At 33.1% G+C, this 24311-nt stretch overlaps 1 protein-coding gene across 1 annotated transcript; it reads right to left on the minus strand.

The window, feature by feature from the left end:
- Positions 1–8676: 8676 nt before the first annotated feature.
- Positions 8677–24260, minus strand: LOC128185982 (uncharacterized). The gene is made up of 4 exons (XM_052855702.1): positions 23749–24260; positions 19727–20113; positions 10294–10386; positions 8677–9290 (listed from the first exon to the last, which is right to left on the minus strand). The coding sequence occupies exons 1-4, from the start codon at positions 23909–23911 to the stop codon at positions 8890–8892; spliced, it is 1044 nt and encodes a 347-aa protein (XP_052711662.1). The 5' UTR covers positions 23912–24260; the 3' UTR covers positions 8677–8889.
- Between the last annotated feature and the right edge of the window lie 51 nt (positions 24261–24311).

Consider the following 24311-nt stretch of genomic DNA (forward strand, 5'->3'; position numbering starts at 1 on the left):
TTTAGCTCACATGAGCCGAAGGCTTAAGTGAGCTTTTCTAATCAAAATTTTTGTTCACTGTCTGTCGTCAAAAACTTTTGACATTTCATCATCTTCTCCAGAATCACTGGGCCAATTTCAACTAAACTTGGCACAAAGTATTACTAGTTTAAGGGTTTAAAGTTCGTTTAAATAAAAGGCCATGCTTTCTTTGAATTTGTGTGGTGGCATATCTCTGCCCCTTGTGTGCAAGTTATTTTTCTATGAATTATGTCGACATGCCAGATCAATTTGTTGACATGCAAGATAGTTATGTCAACATGCAACATAACTATGCAAGAAAACTGCAATCAAATAAGAGTTATAAAAAATCTCAAATATCGCTAACATGTGACATCCAAGATGCTAGATACGCTACCTATTGATGTCAACATGCAACTTATTTATGTTAACATGCAACTTATTTATGTCGACATGCAACTTAGTTATGTTAACATGCAAGATAAATATGTTGACATGCAACATATTTATATCGACATGCAACTTAGCTATATTGACTACAACTTATAAGTTGCATGTCAACATATTTATCTCGCATGTAAACATAACTAAGTTGCATGACAACATATTCATCTCGCATGTCAACATAAGTAAGTTGCATGTTGATATAAATAAGTTGCATGTTGACATAAATAAGTGGCATATCAGCATATTTATCTTGCATGTTAACATGAATAAGTTGCATGTCGACATAAATAAGTACCAGCTAGCATCTTGGATGTCACAGGTGGGCGATATTTGAAATTTTGCTATTTTGAAATATTGCTTATATTAAAGCCACTGATCGGTCCCCAAAGGTGATAATTAGATGTTTTCAAGACGGTTATATGGAGGTACTCCCAGGCGGCTGTCGTCACGGTTGGTGACAGTAATTATGCCAGACTGCCCGGTTAATGATATAAAAAGGTGTAAATTGATAAGTTCTCATCATGTGTGGTTTTTATACTTCTTTTAAAAAGTAAAATTTATTCACTGTTGAATTTTTTGTTTTTACATATACGGATGTATTGAGGCTAGACGTAATATGGAAACCCCACGGAAAAGAAAAGTATCTTCGGACACTAAATACAAACTAAATGTAGTTATGGCGATTGATAAAAGGACAAAGCCTAAATTCAAAAAAGCTAAGGATTTTGGGATTATCGCGAGTACACTTACGATGATATACAAGCAGCGTTCAGCAGAATTTAAAGCGTTTGAGTCTAGTGATTTTTCTCTTAAATGTAAAAGAATGCGATCGGAGATTATGACGAGGTTTAAGATAGTGAACAAAATGAAACTTACAAAACTTACGGATATAACTTTAATCAAACTTTGAAGGACTAATATTTCATGTAATCTGTTCACTGTGATAGATAAATTATGACCAAATAATTTGTTCGGGTTTGGTTCTCTATGCTTACATCGGGACTAAACTTTCAAAAAAGGCGGCTTCAATTACAGTATAATATTTGCGCTTAAAGAAAAAAAAGAGGATAAAATAGTATCACAGTCAATATCATTTACCTCTATTTTATGAGTTTAATTCAGTTTGTTTATGCAAAATCATTCTGTATGGTTTTTAAGAATCATCGAAACAATAAGTGTCTATGATTGATATATTTCATAAAAGTTTCGTTTTATGGTCACATTAGAGAAGAAAGCCGGAAACTGTGGTTAAGGTGGAATGGGACACCTCAATGTTGTGACGTATTGTTTATCGAAATAAATAATAAAATGAAGTGTAATTCTATAAGTAATTTCTTTCCTATTATTATCATTTAACAGCGTAACGCAGTGGGTTACAGGATGCAAATTCAAAGCAGAGCAACACGGACCTCCAAATAAATAGGGGTAGGATCAGGTGCCTAGAAGGAGTGAGCATCCTCTACTGACCGGTCATACCCGCCGTGTGCTCATCGAAAAAAAAAATTGGAAAAGTCCGTAGGCAATTAGGTGATTAATTATGGTCTTACAATTAGTATGAAAAACGTCAGTCAGGATGCGACCCAATGGTAGATTGTATTTGCTGACAAGGTCGTTGTATCGACCATAGAACTAACAAAAAGATGACTTCAAGCGAGACTGTTGATAGTCCTGTTTTATCAACTTGTTTGTCAGTAGCTTGCTTCGCCTTAGAAACTCATGCCCTTGCGTATCGAATAAACTGAGAGACAAGAACACTATATGCAGGTGACGAAGGTATATTGCTACATAAGTAGGAAAGTTGACTATAACAAAATTGAAGTCATCGCGTTTATCATACAGTATTATTGTTAGGTTACCATCAATGTCCATTATCCAGTAAAATATCCAAATATGAAACAGATGACACATACTCTGTGGTATCTTTTATTTCAAGTACACTGGGATATATCGAGTCGACGTAAGTATGAAAATAACAATTGTTAATTGATAATACGTCGTCGATATACATGAATGTTGAGTTGAAGGCCACAGCGAGTGCTTTATTTTTTTTCACGTACAAGTTTTTTTATAAATTCTGCTTCATAAGAATACAAAAATAGATCTGCTAACAATGAGCACAATTGGTACCAATGGGAATTCCAACAGATTGTTGGAAGACTTAATTTCCAAAAACTACATAGATGTTGTCTATCAGAAATTCATGCATCTTTTAAAACTTCAGAGTACTTGTACGTGCAATTAGATTATTATTTCCAGGAAAGCCATTACTAGCATCAGTAAAATTTGACTGTTCATGCCCCCACATTCATTCAATATTCAAAGTTCAGCAGGAAAAGAAATATAAAATTAACTGATTTTATAAAATGCATTTTGAAATATTTCTAACACTTCTACCAGTTACCCAAAGGTTTGTTTTGAACAAGCTAGTTCGGAAGCTTCTTTAAATAGTTCTGATAAGTTATCAGGATGTTCAATAAGAACAGCCACTGTTTACAGTCGCTAACTTTTGATCTTTATGAAAGATTGTCAAACCAGATATAAGTGAATATAGCATTTAAATTACATTAAAGCTACTAAAAAAAGCAATTCAAGAAAGCTTGTACGGAGGATTTGTTGTTTAGCAAACGGCACGGAAATACATACATTCAAATTTGCATAGCTTTGCTATTTGAAAAAAAACAATGGCATCGTTTTAATGTTTCAAAATTCTACTAGAAATGTTTAAAAGTAAATTAGTTATTAAATATTATTCAAAGATAGTCAGAATTTTAATGTGTCATATAAAATGTTATATGAAGACAGCATCACATAATATGGCTTAATATAAGGCACTTAAGTTTAAAATAGTTAAGAGTTGCAATGTTGTTTTCTTTTAAACAATGCCTGGTGACAGGCATTTTTCGTAGAAAAATTTACATTTTTTGTTTTCAATACAATGTAAACCATTAATAAAAACAAAAATCACAAGTGGATACTTTTTGTATATATTGACAACATTTCATATTAAATTTTAGTAATTTTTTATACATTGATTTTTCTAACTATTTTATGTTCACACATCCAGTTAGCTTTTTGTTTAGAGTAGATAACAACTCTTACAGTGTGTTGAATTGCCCATCAGCATTAAAAAGATCCTTTACATACAATACTCCGCTATGAATCCAACTCTTATGAAAAATTGTTTTATTATCAAATTAAAACAAAGTATTGTTCCAAATCTGTTTTAGCAACAATTATATCAGATAATTTAGTAATGTCAACGGGTTTTTTAGCAATCGTTTAAACTTCACACTACTTCTTTATAAAATTAGGGAGTTTAGAAATTATTTCAAAATTATAGTTATTAGTCTCCGATACGTTTAATACATAATTGATATCTACATTTAAAACTCTTAAATAACTATTAACTATTCTGTTAATTATGCATGTTTTGTCAAGATTCTACACCATGCAGCTTTTAAGGCTTTAACCTTCGATTCAATATCAATAACTTCTATACCACCATCTTCTTGCCTCCCAATTACAGTATCATTTTTTATTCCATTTCTTTTATTCCAAATAAAATGAAATACGCTTTTTTTCAGTTTAATATATTCAGGGTCAGGCATATGTAATATTGAACCCACCAAACTAATTGATACCCCACAATGAACCTAAGCACTGTAGATATCGACCAATCGATATCGATTGGGGCGGGTATATTTCAGTCAGGCTGTTTCTATAAACCTATCATTTAGCTATAAGTTTTCGTAATTAATACTTAATAGATGTAAATATGTACATGTATTCCCCAATAAACTTAAATTTTCGTTATGATACAAAAATGAATACTATTTGAACATCAATTTATATAGAGAACCTATAATCCAAAACTATTACCAAATGAACATGTATTGTAATGTAATAGATGAAGCATTAAGTACATGTAGTTATAAGTAATTTGATGCTAGTTTACAATATGTAGTATCTTTTTTTTTATTCCCAAATAAAAGTCATCATGGCAAATACTTTTTTCATGAGCCGCCCACTTTTTATTTCTCCTTACCCCCAATCTAATTAAAATTAGAACTTCCATTCGCTCCCCGGCTTTCGATATGTCGCGACAAATCGAAAACCGGGGAGCGGATGGAAGTTCTAATTTTAATTAGATTGTCCTTACCCCATAATCATCGTCTCTTACTTCATCCAATGAGAAACCCCGAGAAAGTGGTCTCTGGGCCGTTACTATAATAACCTTGACCCGAATAACGTTTGAAATATATATGCTCTAGAAAATTTGATTTTTCTTCTAAATGGCTATCTTTATATGTCTTTGTTGCCATGTTCACGGGTTTACATAAACACCATTGATTGTTATTTGTTGTTCAACGTCACTTCATTTACTTCTAGACCTCAGCAGTAAAAGGCTTTAATATTTAAAGAAATGGAGCATTTTGATGACCATCGAAAATAGTTGCGATTTCTGTTTACTGTATCAATTGTAAAGATAAGGAATACTTAATTTAATTTATATCGACAATATTGCGCGTTCAAACAAAGTGCCGTTTGCTTAACCTAAGGTCATGTGTGATGCAATTTTGAACATCATCCGGTTTTTATAATATTATACTTTATAATATAATATAATACTTTATAAAATAATACTTTTATTTTAGTTTTCTTTAGGAGAGAGCAAATAAAAAAGTTCATATTAATATTTTTATGACTTTGAATTTTATATTTAGTACCCCTACTTGCAATTTGATCATGAATGTAACCATTTATTCTGTCTTCCATCTGTTTGTTTAACGATCCGTTCATCTCTGGCATAATATAAACATCTATCAACGACAGACCTGGTCTTCGAATTTTTTTTTTTTGGTGAGATTTAACAAGTTGGTCAAGTTTTTATCGTTTGCTTCCTTTGTCACCACATTTTGAATTAAGTGGTTCATGCCACTTAAGTATGATGATAATTCTTCGGTCGACGTGGGTTTGGAAGCGTTCAGTCTGTCCAGCTCTGCTTCGAGTGAGAACACTTTGTTCTGCAGTACCTGAATGGTGGACCTATCATTTTCTGTTTGCTGTGTGAGGTTACGGGTCAGTTCCGGAGACTGTTTATCTCTGCGGTCTGTTGTTTCAGGTTTTCTATTCCAGCAGCCTGTTGCTTAAGATTTTCTATCTCTGCAGTTTGGTTCAGAAGCATCTGCATCATTTCCGTTATGTCGACGTTACATGTAACATTGGGGCCATGCCCAGTCGAGCCGTGAACAGCGTCAGTTATATTAGAGTTCCCTTGTGCCATAAGTCCTTCTATTTCTCCGATGTTAATCAACACAAGAGAGAATGTAAAAGAAACTGTATGTACAAAAGACATATTAAATGTTGAAAAAATTTACAAACAAAAAAGATATACTGTCCGTATATCTCTACAGAAAATGGCCTTTTTCCTCAATGTTTTTCAAACAGTTTTGCTTGATATGAAGATGTTTGATTTATATAGTTCTTTGGACTTGTCAAAAAACCTATTTGAAAACAAAATAAGTGAAATAAATTGTTTAATTTGAGTAGAATATCGTGCTGCTTAACATGTAAATGAGTTTGGTGCATTTAAAATTCGTTTATATAACATAGCACCCGAGAGCTGTTAAAGTGTTCCCCCTTTCATTACAAGGAGTTCAAAATGGGAATCCTGAGATATCAGATTTATAATTAACAGATAATTTGACGACAATTTGTCATATTCGTATTACAATATATAATTTCTAAGTAGATAAATTACTATTCTTTAAGTAGCATCTCGTGTTTATGAAATTAGTATTTTGAACAGTTTACATGCGTTTCATGCATACAAATTCCTTTTGGAAAAAAACACAGCAAGCAATTAAGTTCAATTTTTTTGTTTCTATAAAAGTACAAAATATTCGGTAGAACCATTTTGACCATCTGTCAGTCAGGTCAAAGTAACATTAACGAGACCGTGAAAAGATCATACACATTGAAAATATGCCAGTATAATATTCGTTGCCTTTCCCTGAGACTCTTTAATTGCCCGTCAATGATACAAACAGATACATGGATAATTGTATTTATCAATTGATACACAAAAGCTATACTAGTCAATACAGTACCAGTTATTCAACTACTACTATATCAATTTGGACCGAGACTTGCAGCCCCAACACAGGACACTGTATTGGCAGTTTCTTCGTTCGTATCTGAAATCAAATGAGAAAACCGGAGTACATAGTAAAAGGTCTGGTGGATTCGGCAAAATACTCTGTCCTGTATTGTGCTTGAATCCCAATCTGTCTCCTGCCTGAGGGTCAGCACAGTGACTTTGTGTCCTGCGTTGTAATTTGTATATACCAATGTCATCACCCGTGTCTCTCCATTCTGCACGACTTTGCACGTAGATGACAAGAACTTTGAAACCCTGAACATTGACGAAGAAGACATATTCTATAGACATATATGGCTGCAGTAAATACCCACGATACTTGGGTTGTATCGTGGGTACGTGACTACAGGAAATACCAGAATACCGCCGTTTTATGAACTGCTAGTAGTTGGAATTGAGGCTGTAAATCCTTTTATTTTGAACACATCTACAATGAGGTTTTCTTGAAAATTTGATAATGTACAAAGTACACTTATTTTTGTTCTTTGTGTTCGTTTCAAACACTCTTTGAAGTATATTAGACGTATATGACCATCAAAAAAATTAAATTTCACCGATCATGAGAATATTGCTTTTAAGATGACACGACTACATCTTGAAATCTGTTTGTATTTTTTAACAAAGAAAGGCAATCAACTTTCAAGTCAAACGTTATCTTCTCAATACTACATTTTTGAAATCGTGTAAAGATAATTTTTTTTTTGCAAGAGAAGATATAACGCCCATAATTTATTACACCAATTATTAAACTAACACAGGCGTTTACATTTAAGTGCCATTGCTGCTTGGATGTGAAAAAAAAATCCCTCATTTGTTTTACGTTTTCATTCGTTGATAGGACGTCAAGATCGTCTGATTTGAGATCTTGAATAATTTCTTTGCATTGTATTGTACAGAATGTACATATAACGTTTATATATCTGAAACATAAAGATATATATGTGGTTTGAGTGGTTTGGACGTTGGAGATGTACAAGTCTTTCAATGTTTTGTGACTATACGTAAACGTTAAGCCATAAAGTTGTCATTTTATATCCAAGGCTATTTTATCACATAGAAACAAATTAAATGAATAAATCTACTACTGAGATATGTTTAAAGTAAAACTTTGATGCCATTGATATCCATATCACCTGGGTAAGGGTTGGATGGTAACTTTGTCAATTTCTATTTCATTTGTGTCCATTTAATATGGGGTGTTATTAACACTAAGGTGCGATAGAACCCAAAACTAAAGCATTTACATCTGTCATTGTAATTGATGAAATAAAACTCAAATATCAATACATGTAATACATTGAGGAATTGTTGGAAGTTTTCTCAATAATTATAAACCATGGAAACGCAAGGATATGTCGTTTACCTAATACGTGTGAATGAAAGAATAGTCGATATTAAAATCCACTTTCCAAAATTAAAGACTAAAACAAATAAACTATAAACTCTCTTACGGCAAGATTGAATTGGTTTGATAAAACGGGTCATGTATCTGCAAAAATATTTCAATTATTTAGAGGTGAAACACATAACACAAGTAAAATAATAATTAGTTTATTTTTTGCTGAAAGATACACAATTTAGGCTTAATTTATGGTTTTAAACAGTAATGTTTGACACAGTTTTATGAATAATTGAATAATAGACGCCGCTGCCGGTACTCTCTCTCTCTCTCTCTCTCTCTCTCTCTCTCTCTCTCTCTCTCTCTCTCTCTCTCTCTCTCTCTCTCTCTCTCTCTCTCTCTCTTCAATCTTGTATTTCAGGTATTTACATGTAAGCGACATTCATAAACACAATCAAAATGCATTTATAGCAGAATAATTACATTTGCATTTATAAATTGAATATGTTTTAATTCAGTTCACAAATGATCAAATAGCCTAATATAAAAATATAAGTATGGTGCTTATATTTTTTCAGTAAAATCAACTAAGTAGAAAACTTCACAAAATTACATCAATTTTACGACACATACCCGTTGCATAAAATTCCAACATATATTGTAACATTAAACCCCTAAACTTTTATTTATTAAAATGCAAAATATTAATGTTGACGTCAGTAATGCATTCTTTTTTTTTAGAGAATATATGAACTTTACTTCATTTATAGTTAAACCATTATCTTTGCTATACCATATGACGCCCACTTTCATACCAGTTTCATATTGTTACATGTTCATAAAAAATGCACACGTTCGAGTTTATGTAAGACTCTCAGAGAGTCTCTATAGATGCTCATTGGAATCATAATTTTTAACGCTCTGTAGTTGGTGACGTCATATTTCATATGAGAAAACCAGAAAATGTTGTAATAGGAATTCCCTCGCTGTAGTAAGACGACCCACTGTGGCACTTGGCCCACACTGTATCCCCCTGCTGTAAATTCAGAGCCGCCAAGTTCGTCCCGGAGTCGTAAAAATCTTTCCCCCGCCCTCCGTCCGACATAGTCATGACCTTTGCACCGCCATTGTGGACGATACTCACGTACAGTGTGTCGCTTCCATAGCCCTGTGCACTTACAAAGAAGACGTACTGGCCGGATCTAGGGGCGGTAAATACCCCGGTATCCGGATTGTATCCACCGCCTTCGTTGTTTATCACCACCGGAAACACTATTGTACTTCCGGTCCCGATATTCCCTGCACCAGAAGTTCCGGCTGTGAAGGCCACTTTATTCAAAGAGCCTATCGATGAGAAAAAAAATGTCAACTTCTCGGTCGGTACATTGTGTATTCACTCTATGTCAACATATACTAGTATAGTATATATAGAGTGCAAAGTTTGTATAAATTATTATTTTGCGATAATCTGCATTTCGCAGGAAATGACGCTAGTTGACAGTAAACTTAAATGTTGGGGTTTTTTAATTCAAGGAATAAGAAGTCATTCTTTGAGTATAATGAGGCAATCAAATACGGTTGGGGTGATCAAATCCAATAAAGCCCGAAGGGCTTTGTGATATAATTGATTATGCCCGACAGTATTTGATCACTTCATGATATTCAAATATGATATCTTATTACTAATGTCTATGTGATTTTCAGCAGTGTTTACGATTAAAGATTAAAATAGTCATTCGTGAATTGTATTGGATTATACATTAAAAAATCGATCGATTCGTAGATGGTTTCATAAAACAAATCATTTTACAACACGAGGCATGTTTCGTCTCTCTCTCTGACAGATCGGGAATAATTAATTAAGGTAGTATTGGACACTTCCATATTGTAACGTACATGTACTTCCTATATATATCGAAATAAACAATAAATCAAGTATAATTTTACAATCTTTTCTTACCCATAATAATTACCTAACACTTGGCGCAATGGGTTTGAGCGTTGACTACGAATCTGTAAGTCAAGAGATTGAATACAGCACGGCCTTTTGTAATCTTAACCATTCAAAAAAAATTTAAATCTATTTTGAGTTTTAAACCAGTAAAAGTATTTTGATTATAGTGCACTTTTATCCACATTAATACTGGTAGGTGTCCCAAAACACCTTGAAATAAACTGAAAACTTTCAGGCCGTAACGAATAACAAACCCGACAGCTGCGCCCGAACACCAATAACAAGTCCGATGGCTAAGACCAAAGGGTGTTCTGAAAATGTCAATGGCCAAGACCAGTGTGTTCCGAATAGTGGTTCAACACAGATCATGCCAACCATGCAATGAATACAAACCATTCTGGGTCAGGTCTTCTACTTTATTCCATAAATGGCTGTGTTCTGATTCTAATTCCTCGAATCGCTTCTCTTGCAGAATAATGCAGGCGACTAGGCATGCAAGAATCACTCCCTGCAACATGTCAGCAGCGGTTCTGTAGACTGATTTCTCTTAGTGCAAGTCAGTTCCTGTTTATATCGGTGGTCATTTAAAACTGTCCGTTATAATTGTACATGGCAGATCAGACAATGAAACAGTTTTTGAATGACTCGATTGAAAGTCGTTAATGCCAACCTGCATGAAATTGTCCTGAGCTGATTTAATCCAAAATTCAAATAGATATCGTATCGGTTAATATTTACCTAAAATGAGTATCCAAGCAGAAAAACTCCTTTTTATAACATTTTCTTCTAAATAGCATTGCTCTTTGTCATTTCTAACTGACTAAATCATCAATTGCAGAATTTTTTTTATTGACGTCAGTTTCTTGTTAGCAGACTCAATTAATTATCATTTCTTTCTTAATTATTGACTTAATTAAATTAATTATTAAAACTTCCTCCACTTCTATTTTCTGTAAGATATCACAAATATACTTCCGTTATATTAAAATTAAGTTTTAAATCACAGAATGCTGTACTCAACCACTACTATTGTTAGTTAAGTGTTAGAATACTGTGATTTTTAACTCTTAATGTAACGCTAACATCATCTTTCTATTCGTTCTATATACTTATTCTCTCTCTCTCTCTCTCTCTCTCTCTCTCTCTCTCTCTCTCTCTCTCTCTCTCTCTCTCTCTCTCTCTCTCTCTCTCTCCTTACTTTGATCCACTTATTTTTGTCTAACAAAGATCCTTATTTCCTCAAAAGGACCAATATCCCAGCGTTAATTTTTGTATTTTTGGAGTAAGAATTGAAAACGTTAAATCATTTTGCTAATTGGGTATTGTTTTTTTTTCAAGAAGTGGAAAATTTAATAATGCTGAGAAGCATTAAGTAGAACAAGCTAACGTCAAAGGCATTATATGGTACGAAAAATACGTTATTTTAGCCTACCTATTAATTGTCAAATAGACCTATTTGACAAAGTCATTAACCCAATTTTACTTTACTCGTGTGAAGTGTGGGGTTACGAAAATATAGTTATAGATATTATCGAAAAAGTACATCTAAAATTTTTGAAATTTATTCTTAATCTTAAATCTAGTACTCCAATCTGTAAGGTGCATGGAGAAAGTAAAAGGTATCCTTTTTCACTCTTTGTTATAATTAAAATGATAATATGTACTGGGCGGAAGTTTTGACAGCCCACGATTGTAAACTCACTAATGTAATATGTTGTTATTTTTATAGATGTTACAAATACAACCATGGATAAAATGTACACATGATATACTCAACTCATGCGGGTTGTCTTATATATATATGAGAAAATCAAAAAATATGCAGTTATAACTGGCTTAATTCAATTGTTAAAGAAATATAACAAAATCAAATTGTACATGACTGGAGAAATATAGTAGATAACTCATTAAAATGCAATAATTACAGAAATTTTAAAACAAATTTCAATTTAGACTAGAGCAAAGCTCGTTGCAAAGCAACGAGTGGGTCTTCCGGTAATGTCGAAAGTAAAGCTAGAAGTTCCTGTAAGAAGCAGGGTTCTTAAACAAGAAAACTTAAGAAACTAAGACCAAAAAAATCGAATTATTCTTGGTACGAGTTAACAAAATCCGAATGATGCCAAGTACGAATTAACAAACCTTATCGATTTCAAGAACGACTTAGCAAATACAAATCCGAATCTGTAAAAGTACGATTTAACAATTATCGAATAATTTTAGGTACGAGTTAATTTAACTCTAAACATAAAACTATTTTCTTAACCAAGAATGTGGAATCAAAATTTCCGGAAAAATCAATTGTTAAACCCCTATATCTCTGTATTGCATCGTCCGATTTTAGAACGGATTTCAGTTTTGAATTATGAATAATAAGCTCGTATTTTCTGCTTTATTATTAATAACTAATTATCGCTTAAAAATAAGTTATTATGAAAAGACTTTGTAGCCCTTTTGGCTCTTTATTTGAGGGGCTGGCCCCTTTTTTATTGATATCAAATGAAAGGTCTCGAAAAACAAACATATTTTTTTTCAACAAGTATTCACGAATTGCTAACCGTACTAAAGATATCCGAACAACTCTGTTTTAGGGGCCCACCCTTTAACTCTTTACTGGGGCCACCAACAAATTTTTTTTAGATTTCATATCATTAATAACATTATTTTGAGCAACTTTTGTTCTACAATACTTTTCAAAATATTTCTCTTTTTCTAGATATTAATGATCAAAGTTTTTTACTTCTGGCCCCTTGAAACCCCTAATTACGTAACATATGACTTAGGTATGGTACTGTATAGATAAACAGCTGTAAATAAACATTTTTGCTTCTATAATTGATAATAAATTATTTTTCAGTAAAGAGTTATTTTAAAAAGACTTTAGAGCCCTCTTGGCCCCTAATTTGAGGGGCCAACCCTTATTTCTTGATATCAAATAAAAGGTCTTGTAAATATAAACACATTTTGTTCAACAAGTGTTCGGAAATTGTTGACCGTTCTAAAGATATCTGAACAAATGTGTTTTAGGGGCCGACCCTTAAAATCCTTACTGGGGCCACCAACAAAAATTATTTAGGTAGCATATTGTTAAAAACATTATTCTAAGCATTTTTAGTTCTACAATGCTTATCAAAATATTTCTCCTTTTCTAGATATTAAAGATCAAAATTTTGGACTTCTGGCCCCTTGAAACCCATAATTACGTAACATATGACTTAGGTTTGGTACTTTGTAGATAAACAGATGTACAATGAACACTTTTGGTTCTATGATCGATTACAAATTATTTTTCAGTAAAGAGTTATTGCAAAAATACTTTTGAGCCTTTTTGGCCCCTAATTTGAGGGGCCAGCCCCTTTTTCTTGAAATCAAACAAAAGTCCTAGTTAATCTAAACAACTTTTGCATTACATGTCTTAACAAAATATTTACACATTAAAAGCTAGGGCCGAAAATGTGCGAAAATTTCGTTAAAAAAATTGGTGCCAATTTTTGACCTCAGGCGAGCTTCGCCGCCTTGCGCATTTTTCAAAATATCAAACAAATAGGATCATCTACAGACATTCATCTACTATCCCTGAAATTTTCACGTTTCTATCGCAATTAGTTTTTTAGAAGTTACGTGGACAAAATGGTCCTTAAAAATTCACTTAATCCTCAAAATCTCGAACCGGAAGTGACGTCATTAGCCAGAAATTTTATAATAATAAGAACTTTTGATGCTCCACATGTCCTGTAAATTTCATGCAAATCGGTCAAGTAGTTCACGAGAAATAGCGTTCGAAAAAAGTCAGAAAAAAAATAAAAAACTAGAGCAAAGCTCGTTGCAAAGCAACGAGTGGGTCTTCCGTTAATGTCGGATGTAAAGCTGGAAGTTCCTGTAAGAAGCAGAGCTCTTAAACCAATAACAAGAGTAACGATCATAAAAAGATGAAAAAAATCGAATTATTCCTGGTACGACTTAACAAAATCCGAATGATTTTAAGTACGAATTAACAAAAACCTTTCTGATTTCAAGAACGACTTAACAAAAAAATCCGAATGTGTTCAAGTACGACTTAACAATTATTTTTGGTACAGTTAATTTTACTTTGAACATAACGCTATTTTCTTAACCAAGAACGTGGAATCAAAATTTCCGGAAAACTCAATTTTTAAATCCCAATATTATTGTTATGCATCGTCCGATTTTAAAACGGATTTCAGTTTAAAATTAAGCATAAAAAAGCTTCTTTGTTGCCTTATGATTAATATCAAATTATTGGTTAGAAAAGAGTTATTATAAAAAGACTTAATAGCCCTTCTGGCCCCTAATGTGAGGGGTCAGCCCCTCTTTTTTTTTGATATCAAATAAAAGGTCTCGCTAATTTAAACATATTTTGTTCTACAAGTGTTCACAAATTGTTAAACGTTATCGAGATATCTAAACAACTGTGTTTTAGGGGCTGACCCTTTAACCCCTTATCGGGACCACTAACAACAACATTTTTGGTATCATTTTGTTAAGAACATTATTTTAAACAACTTTTGTTCTACATTGCTTTTCAAAATATTTCTCCTTTTTCAGATATTAATGATCAAAACTTTCAACTTCTGGCCCATTGAAACCCTTAATTACGTAACATACGACTTAGGTATGATACTGTATAGATAAACAGCTGTACAATGAGCATTTTTGCTTCTATAAATAATAACGAAATATTTTTCAGTAAAGAGTTAATATAAAAAGATTTAAGAGCCCCCTTGGCCCCTAATATGAGGGGCCAGCCCCTTTTTTCTTGATATCAAATTAAAGGTCTTGCAAATATAAACATATTTTGTTCAACAAGTGTTTAGGAATTGTTAACCTTTCTCAAGATATCTGTATAAATGTGTTTTAGGGGCCGACCCTTTAACTCCTTACTGGGGCCACCAACAACAAAATTTTAGTTTTCGTATTGTTGAGAACATTATTTTAAACAACTTTTGTTCTACAGTGCTATTCAAAATATTTCTCCTTTTTCTGATATTAATGATCAAATTTTTCAACTTCTGGCCCCTTGAAACCCCTAATTACGTAACATATGACTAAGGTATTGTACTGAATAGATAAACAGCTGTACAGTGAACATTTTTGCTTCTATAATTAATAACAAAATATTGTTCAGTAAAGAATTATTGTAAGATGACTTTAGAGCCATCTTGGCCCCTAATTTGAGGGGCCAGCCCCTTTTTCTTGATATCAAATTAAAGGTCTTGCAAAATTAAACAACTTTTGCATTACATGTGTTAACAAAATATTTATACATCAAAAGATATTACAGAAAATGTGCAAAAATTTCGTGAAAAAATTTGGTGCTAATTTTCAGGTTCAGGCGAGCTTCGAGGCCTTGAGCAATTTTCATAATTGGAAGCATGGGGGTACATCTACATACATTCATTTACAATCCCTGAAAATTTCAAGCTTCTATCTTGATTAGTTTTGGAGGAGATGCGTGGACAAAATGACCCTTAAAAATTTACAAAATCGTCAATATCTGAAACCGGAAGTGACGTCATCATTTGAAAATTTAATAATATGTAGCACTGATCATGCTATATCAGTCCTGAAAATTTTGTGCATATCGGTTGTATAGTTTTTAAGAAATAGCGCTCCAAAAAAGTCAGAAAAAGAAAAAAAAGAATAACTAGAGCAAAGCTCGTTGCAAAGCAACGAGTGGGTCTTCCGTTAATGTCGGAAGTACAGCTGGAAGTTCATGTAAGAAGCAGAGCTCTTAAACCAATAACAAGAGTAGCTTAAATAAAAAGATGAAAAAAATCGAATTATTCCTGGTACGACTTAACAAACCCGAATGATTTTAAGTACGATTTAACAAAAACCTTTTTGATTTCAAGAACGACTTAACAAAAAAATCCGATAGTGTTTAAGTACGACTTAACAATTATTTTTGGTACGAGTTAATTTTTCTATAAACATTACGCTATTTTTTAAACCAAGGACGCGGAAACAAAATTTCCGGAAAAATCAATTTTTAAACCCCGATATCTCTGTAATGCATCGTCTGATTTTAAAACGGATTTCAGTTTTAAATTAAGCTTAATAAAAGCTGCTTTGTTGCTTTGTAATGAATATCAAATTATTGGTCAGAAAAGAGTTATCATAAAAAGACTTAGTAGCCCTTGTACCCCCTAATTTGTGGAGCCAGCCCCTTTTTCTTGATATCAAATAAAAGGTCTCGCTAATATAAACATATTTTGTTCTACAAGTGTTCATGAATTGTAAACCGTTCTCGAGATATATGTACAAATGTGTTTTAGGGGCCGACCCTTTAACCCCTTACCGGGGCCACTAACAACAAATTTTTTGGTTTAATATTGTTCAGAACATTATTTTGAACAACTTTTGTTCTACACTGCTTTTTAAAATATTTCTCCTTTTTCAGATATTAATGATCATAGTTTTGAGTTCTGGCCCCTTGAAACCCCTAATTACGTAATATATGACTTAAGTATGGTACTGTATAGTTGAACAGCTGTACAATGAACATTTTTGCTTCTATAATTAATAACAAAATATTGTTCAGTAAAGAGTTATTGTAAAAAGACATTAGAGCCCTTTTGGCCCCTAATTTGAGAGGCCAGCCCCTTTTTATTGATATCAAATTTAAGGTCTTGAAAATTTAAACATATTTTGTTCAACAAATGTTCATGAAATGTTAACCGTTCTTGAGATATCTGTACGAATGTGTTTTAGGGGCCGACCCTTTAACTCCTAAATGGGGTCATAAACAAAAACATTTAAGGTAGCATATTGACAAGAACACCATTTTAAGCATCTTTTGTTCTACATTGCTTTTAAAAATATTTCTCCTTTTTCAGATATTAATGATCAAAGTTTTGAACTTCTGGCCCCTTGAAACCCCTAATTACGTAACATATGACTTGAGTATGATACTGTATAGATAAACAGCTGTACAATGAACATTTTTGCTTATATAATTAATAACAAATTATTGTTCATTAAAAAGTTATTGTAAGAAGAGTTTAGAGCCCCCTTGGCCCCTTATTTGAGGGATCAGCCCCTTTTTCTTGATATCAAAGGAAACCTCGTGAAAATTGAAACAACTTTTGCATTACATGTTTAAACAAATTATGTGCACATCGAAAGGTATTACAGAAAATGTTCAAAAATTTCTTGGAAAAATTTGGTGCTAATTTTCAGGTTCAGGCGAGCTTCGAGGCCTTGAGCAATTTTCATAATTGGAAGCATGGGGGTTCATCTAAAGACATTCATCTACAACCCCTGAAAATTTTAAGCTTCTATCTTGATTAGTTTCGGAGGAGATGCGTGGACAAAATGACCCTTAAAAATTTACAAAATCGTCTATATCTTAAACCGGAAGTGACGCCATCATGCAAAAATTTAATAATATGTAGCGACGATGATGTTCTATCACTCCTGAAAATTTCGTGCAAATCGGTTTGGTAGTTTTTGAGAAATAACGCTCCAAAAAAGTCAGAAAAAGAAAAAAAAGAATAATAAGAATAAAGAAAAAGAAACCGTAGAATAACAAGAGGGTCTTCCGTTGGAAACGGAAGACCCTAATAAAGAAAAAGAAACCGTAGAATAACAAGAGGGTCTTCCGTTGGAAACGGAAGACCCTAATAAAATAATAATAAGGAAAAGAAACAATAGAATAACAAGAGGGTCTTCCGTCGGAAACGGAAGACCCTAAAAAGTACTTGTTGATTTTACCTACAGATCTACAGATCGCGTTTACAAAATTACGAACATGTAACCATCGAAATAGAAACAGGTAGATTGCTCTATATTGACAAAAATTTAAGAAAATGTACACTGTGTGACTCACAGTATTAGTATTAGGGATGAATTTAATTATATTTTGGAATGTACACATTTTGCAAACGATAGAAAAATGTTTTTTTTTTCCTACAGATACTGTGAAAACCCATATATTATAAAATTTAACGGGCTAATGAATACATATAATGTAAAAAAGGAACTAAAAATATTGTCAAGATTTATTGAGAAAAAGTATGCTCTTCCAAAAACAATCTTATACAACCTACGTACTGTAGTGTAAACTTTTTTCATCTTAATTACTTCTAATGTACATGTGATCCTTGACTGTTTTTGTGTTCATTTGTATATACTTAGGGTATGCTTAACTTCAAATACATGTGGACTGGTCTTGAGTGAATAAAGAATTGAATACAATTGGTCGGGTGTGATCAAATCCAATAAAAAATATATTGGGTTGATCAATTTCATAGATGGTGAGGCGAAGCCGAACCATCTATGAGATTGATCAACCCAATATATTTCCGTAGTGTGTCAGTAACTAACCTAATAAGTGTTTTGTTTTCCCAAAGACTATCCAGTGATACATTTACTCGCAAGAAGTGTTGATCACATAATTAAATTCTATTATATAACCTGCCTCCCACAATTATTGTAAAGTACGATTAAATTTTTGCTATGGGAATGTTTGTAATGAATGTATACGCCAATAACCTACTACTTATTACTTATATTTAAATTTCAGCTGTTAACAATTAAAATTAGAATTTATGTATGCAAACTCCGCTTGTGCCCCAATAATTTCATTTGAAGTTAATGAACTGTATAGTACAAAACGACTCGTAGTGTTATCACAGACAAAAACTTAAAAAATCCCTCCCTCCTGGATCTGGAAATTTCAAGGGGGCAATTTCAAACACACATTTTATAAGGATGGCTTTACTTGCTGATAAAATTACAGAGGTACGTCCCTAATTCCTCGCTTCCTTATTTGCCAACATAAACACTTAGGTGCCTACCTCCTTACTCGCTGACATGAATAGTCGTTTGCTGTATTAATTTTCTAATAATTTCTAAAGCTTTCTCGCTCAAATAGTTATGCACCTGTTGTTAAATGTGCGTGGTTTTACGTTGTTACGTTGCTTTTTTAGACAAATAGGGTAACGTTCCATATTACATGTACCTTTTTTACTTACTGACTTATTGTTTGATGAGAGATGCACAGTTTAGGCTTACTTTATAGTTTTAAATAATGTTTGACATAGTTTTAAGCCTAATAGATACCTCTACCGCTGCTTCTAGTACTACTGATGCCGCTGCTACTGTCCTTTACAAAAAATTAAATTACTAATAATCAAAATTTGTACCATGTTGTATATTTTATTTGATAAAATGAATGAAATATATCAGAAAGGACTCTCTCTCTCTCTCTCTCTCTCTCTCTCTCTCTCTCTCTCTCTCTCTCTCTCTCTCTCTCGTCAATCTTGTATTTCAGGTAATTACGCGACATTCATGAACACAGTCTAAATGCATTTATACCAGAATAATTACATTTGCATTTATAAATTTGCTTTAATACGGTTCATCATGCAATGATCAAATAAACTAATATAAAAATCAGTATTGTGCTTATATTTTTTCAGCAGAAATAATTATAAACTAAGTAGAATATCACACAAAATTACATCAATTTCACGACATTGTAAACGTTGCACAAAATAGCACTCAATATAGTAATGTTAAACCCTTAAACTTTTGTTTATCATAAATGCGATAGTTTAATGTTGACGGCAGTAATGCAATCGTTTTCTCTTGAGAAAATATTTAAATTTTTACTTCATCTATAATTAGACCAACCTAAGTGAAATTATATGACATCAACTTTCATACCAGTATTCGTTTCATAATACCACATGTTAAAAAAATGTACACGTTCGAGTGTATCTATCGAGAATCTCTATATATGCTCATTGGAATCATAATTTTTAAAGCTCTGTAGTTGGTGACGTCATATTTCATATGAGAAAACCAGAAAATGTTGTAATAGGAATTCCCTCGCTGTAGTAAGACGACCCACTCTGGCACTTGGCCCACACTGTATCCCCCTGCTGTAAATTCAGAGCCGCCAAGTTCGTCCCGGAGTCGTAGAAATCTTTCCCCCGCCCTCCGTCCGACATAGTCATGACCTTTGCTCCGCCATTGTGAACGATGCTGACGTACAGTGTATTGCTTCCATAGCCTTGTGCACTTACAAAGAAGACGTATTGACCGGATGTGGGGGCGGTAAATACCCCGGTACCCGGATTGTATCCACCGCCTTCATTGTTTATCACAACCGGAAAAGCTATTGTACTTCCGGTCCCGATATTCTCTGCACCGGATGTTCCGGCTGTGAAGGCTACTTTCTTCGAAGAGTCTATTGAAAGAAAATATGTCAACTTATTGGCTGGTACATGGTGTATTCACTACATGTCAAAAGCAGGAAAATACCTCTAGATCTAAACGCCCATTTTTTTAAATTTGCCTTTTTCATGAGTTACCAAATGAAGTTTTGATTTGCATTTCAATATAACGCATACTTTGTGGTGTCAAAACGTTCTAGAAGTCTATGCAAATTAATAATTAGCTTTGAATAATGCAACAATAATAATTATCCCAATAGAAGTTGTCTTACTTATAAAATGTGCATTTAACCTAAACTTGAAAAAAAAATTCAATCACTTAAATGCTATCTTTGTTTCATAAATGCGAGATATTGCAATTATTTTCTTTTGTATTTGTGAAACAGCAATAAGGAACAGTTTATTTGTGAAATTTCAATAAAGAGCGGGTTTTTCACATACAATGAGTAAGATATGCAAGATATTGTACATCAATCAGTATGTTATACATGTACATTGATTGAAGAGCTAAAATAAAAAGCGACGACCTTTGACACCTCTAATTTGGTCTATAATGTTCATTTGATTAGATAGAAGCAAGAATCTGATTAGTCTAATCTGTAGAAGGTAATGACGATGTGCATACGTCATTTCCGATGAAATGAAAAAGTAAATCTAAATCAATCAAAACTTACCCAAAACTTACCCTGAACTATTTTTGACAAATTCGTATTTGCTAGTGTAAGGTTTGCAACCGTTTCCAGTAAATGTGTGTGGGATGATTCCAGTTCCTTGAATTTCCTCTCTTGTAAAATAAAACAGACAGCTAAAATTGAAGGTATCAGGCCTACGAAAACCTCACAAAACAATGTTGCTGCAGAACTGTAGTTCTACAGGAAATTTGGGTTGACGAACCTTAGATCAATAGTCTGTCAATCTGAATTTCCCGTAGAGGTACAGTTCTACGCCTAAAAACTATATGTAGTGTTTCTGCTGATTGTAAGTCACTGTCTGGTCATGTTAGTTGCAAGTACTGGCTTTTAATCACAAATTAATTTGTCTATATTCTGGACAAACTTTGAGGGTAATAAAATAGTTCATTCGCGGTGGATACTTTTTGGGGAATAAAATCTTTCTTTAAATGTTATAGAAGAGAAATATTTTTTTAGATGATGAATTACTCATAATTCAAAAGTTTATGGAGTTCTGTTTAGTGTAATGTTGTAAATTCTGAATGTACCAGCTGGCAGTCAATTGATACAAAACCTACAAATGCCGGACTTCATGTTGTAAATTACAACATAACTTTTGGTCAATTCTCGCTATTACGGTGGATTATCTCTGCCCCCTGTGTGCAAGTTATTTTTCTTTCAAATATGTCGACATGCAAAATAAATATGTTGACATGCAAGATAGTTATGTCAACATACAACATGACTATGTTGACATGCAAGAAATATCAATATAAAACAGGGGGTTTTTTTCACCTAAAATAAGTAAAATATACAAGATATTGTACATCAATCAGTATGTTATACATATACATTTATTAAAAAGCTAAAATAAAAGCGACGACCTTTGACACCTCTCCTTGTTTGGTCTATAAGGTTCATTTGATTAGATAGAAACAAGAATCTGATAAGTCTAATCTGTAGAAGGTCATGACGATGTGCATACGTCATTTCCGATGAAATGAAAAAGTAAATCTAAATCAATCAAAACTTACCCAAAACTTACCCTGAACTATTTTTGACAAATTCGTATTTGCTAGTGTAAGGTTTGCAACCGTTTCCAGTAAATGTGTATGGGATGATTCCAATTCCTTGAATTTCCTCTCTTGTAAAATAAAACAGACAGCTAAAATTGAAGGTATCAGGCTTACGAAAACCTCACAAAACAATGTTGCTGCAGAACTGTAGCTCTACAGGAAATTCGGGTTGACGGACCGTAGATCAACAGTCTATCAATCTGAATTTCCCGCAGAGCTACAGTACTTCTACAGCTAAAAACTATATGTAGTGTTTCTGCTATTTGTTAGTCACTGTCTGGTCTTGTTAGTTGCAAGTACTGGCTTTTAAACACATTAATTTGTCATTATTCTGGACAAACTTTAAGGCTAACAAAATAGTTAATTATCGGTGGATAATTTTTTTGGGGAAAAAATCTTTCTTTAAATGTTATAGATGAGAAATATTTTTTTAGATGATGAATTCAAAAGTTTATGGAGTTCTAGTGTAATGATTATGATGTAAATTTTGAATGCACCAGGTGGCAGTCAATTGATACAAAATTTACAACTTCATGACGTTGTAATTTACAACATAACTTGGGTAAATTCTCGTTATAGTTGTACGTACATGTATAGTAAAGGAATTGGTTTTTACAGGTACATTCGAATGTTAAACGCCGTCAAACACACATATATACGTGTATAGCCCCTTCCATAATGTGAAAAGTCTGTATTGCATTTTTGTAGTCATCAGCAACTGGCGGAAAGAGACTCTTGCAAATAGTAAATAATTTATGGGTTTGTTTAATTATAAGTAAATATAAAATTTAAGTAAAAATGTTTCCGAGCGCAAAAATTGGTTTACCAAAACATTGATATTATCAAAACGGGGCATGTTTCGGCCTCCTCTCTAACAGATCGTGGATAAACAATACGGACGGAATAAGCCGAAATGTAACCAAACAACCCGAAGGCTGGGTGGTGTTCCGAAAGTACCAATAACACCCCTGCGAATGTGTTCGGAATGTTTTCTTTATCGTTGCTAAGTAAGTAATAAATCCAGAGGTGCTCGAATGAAAGTTCACGAGACTTCACCGATATTTGTTCACTTCCTGTGAAATTTCGAGCGGAAGTATAAGTGTTCGGATAATATTCTCAAAATACGTAAGTACTGGTCGTTTTTCATATCACATCCTACTATGATTTATGTTAAAACAGGAAAAGCTTTCAAGATGTATGTCTTATTTTACCATCTAGCAGTTATTTATATTAAACGATAATATTCAAAACAGAGTTATCGTTCGTGTTCAAACACGTGTAGAGTGGTTGAAAATATAACCATTGGGTTGCTTAATAAAATCATAGCCATGTTTGATGCTTGTGGTGTGCAATACCATGTTTTAAAAAAAATAGTGGGTGTCTGTTTTGCATTAAAACTTAGTATATCGAGCCATTTTCAAGGAACATTCTGCATAAAATGGTATAGTCTGTTTCACTATTGATGTTATTACTAGGTCAGGCGCGGATCAAAAATTAATCCTCAGGAGGGATCTCTTTTAAACATGTTAGTTGTTGCAACAGCAAACAAAAACTAATTTTTGTATAGTCACATTTATTTCTAGAACACATTTTATTCACCAATTAATGAAGATAAAGTTTAAAATCAATAAACCTCTAGATTTTATATTTGACTACCTATATTAAGAACCTAGATACATGTACTGTGAAATAGACTTTATACACGAGGTACGATTTTTACTGCGAAACTGAAAGGGTAAAATAAAACCACGTGGTCTAAAATTTGAATGACAATAACATTCGCAGGGGTGAATAACAAATCCGACGGCTAAGACCAAAGGGGGTTCCGAGAATAACAAAAGCCATCTATTTAAAACTTTGTCGGTTAAACCCAGATCAGCCAACCATGCAATCAATACAAACCATGAACAATATTTGACAAATTCTGGTTAGCCTGCGTCAGTTCTTCTATTCTATTCCACAAATGGCTGTGTGCTGAATCCAATTCCTCGAATCGCTTCTCTTGCAGAATAATGCAGGTGACTAGAAATGCTAAAATCAATCCAAATACAGCTTCTCGAAACATATCAACGATTCTGTTGACTTATTTCCCTAGTGCAAGTCAGTTCCTGATTATTGGGGGAGGGGGTCATTTAAAACTACTGTCCGTAAGTTGCACATAGCAGCTCGGACAATGAAACGTACAATCCCTGAATACCAGTTGCCAGATTGAAAATCCTTATACCAACTTAACTTTTTCTTGTTGATTTTCCTTAACTGTTTAAACAATCTGGCAGATAAAACCGAAAATTTCAGTTAGATGTATTTAGAATAAGTTTTTTGTGACGGTTTTAGGATGACTTGTTCGTATCGGTAAATATTTAACAACAAGGGGCATTCTAAGCAGAACGGGTCCTTATTCTGACATTTTAATTCTAACAAAACTCACTGCTCAGATCTTTCATTTCTTTCTAGACTGACTCGCT

This window comes from Crassostrea angulata, chromosome 5, assembly GCF_025612915.1.
Source record: "Crassostrea angulata isolate pt1a10 chromosome 5, ASM2561291v2, whole genome shotgun sequence".
Classification (NCBI taxonomy): Eukaryota; Metazoa; Mollusca; class Bivalvia; order Ostreida; family Ostreidae; genus Magallana; species Magallana angulata.

Excerpts from the sequence above, each read along its gene's own strand:
- LOC128185982 (XM_052855702.1), bottom strand. The coding sequence starts at position 23,911 with ATGTTTCGAGAAGCTGTATTTGGATTGATTTTAGCATTTCTAGTCACC. Across the intron at positions 20,114-23,748 it reads TTTGTCAAATATTGTTCATG|ACTCTTCGAAGAAAGTAGCC; the intron begins GTTTGTATTGAT and ends TTCTTTCAATAG. Across the intron at positions 9,291-10,293 it reads AGAAGACCTGACCCAGAATG|GCTCTTTGAATAAAGTGGCC; the intron begins GTTTGTATTCAT and ends TCTCATCGATAG.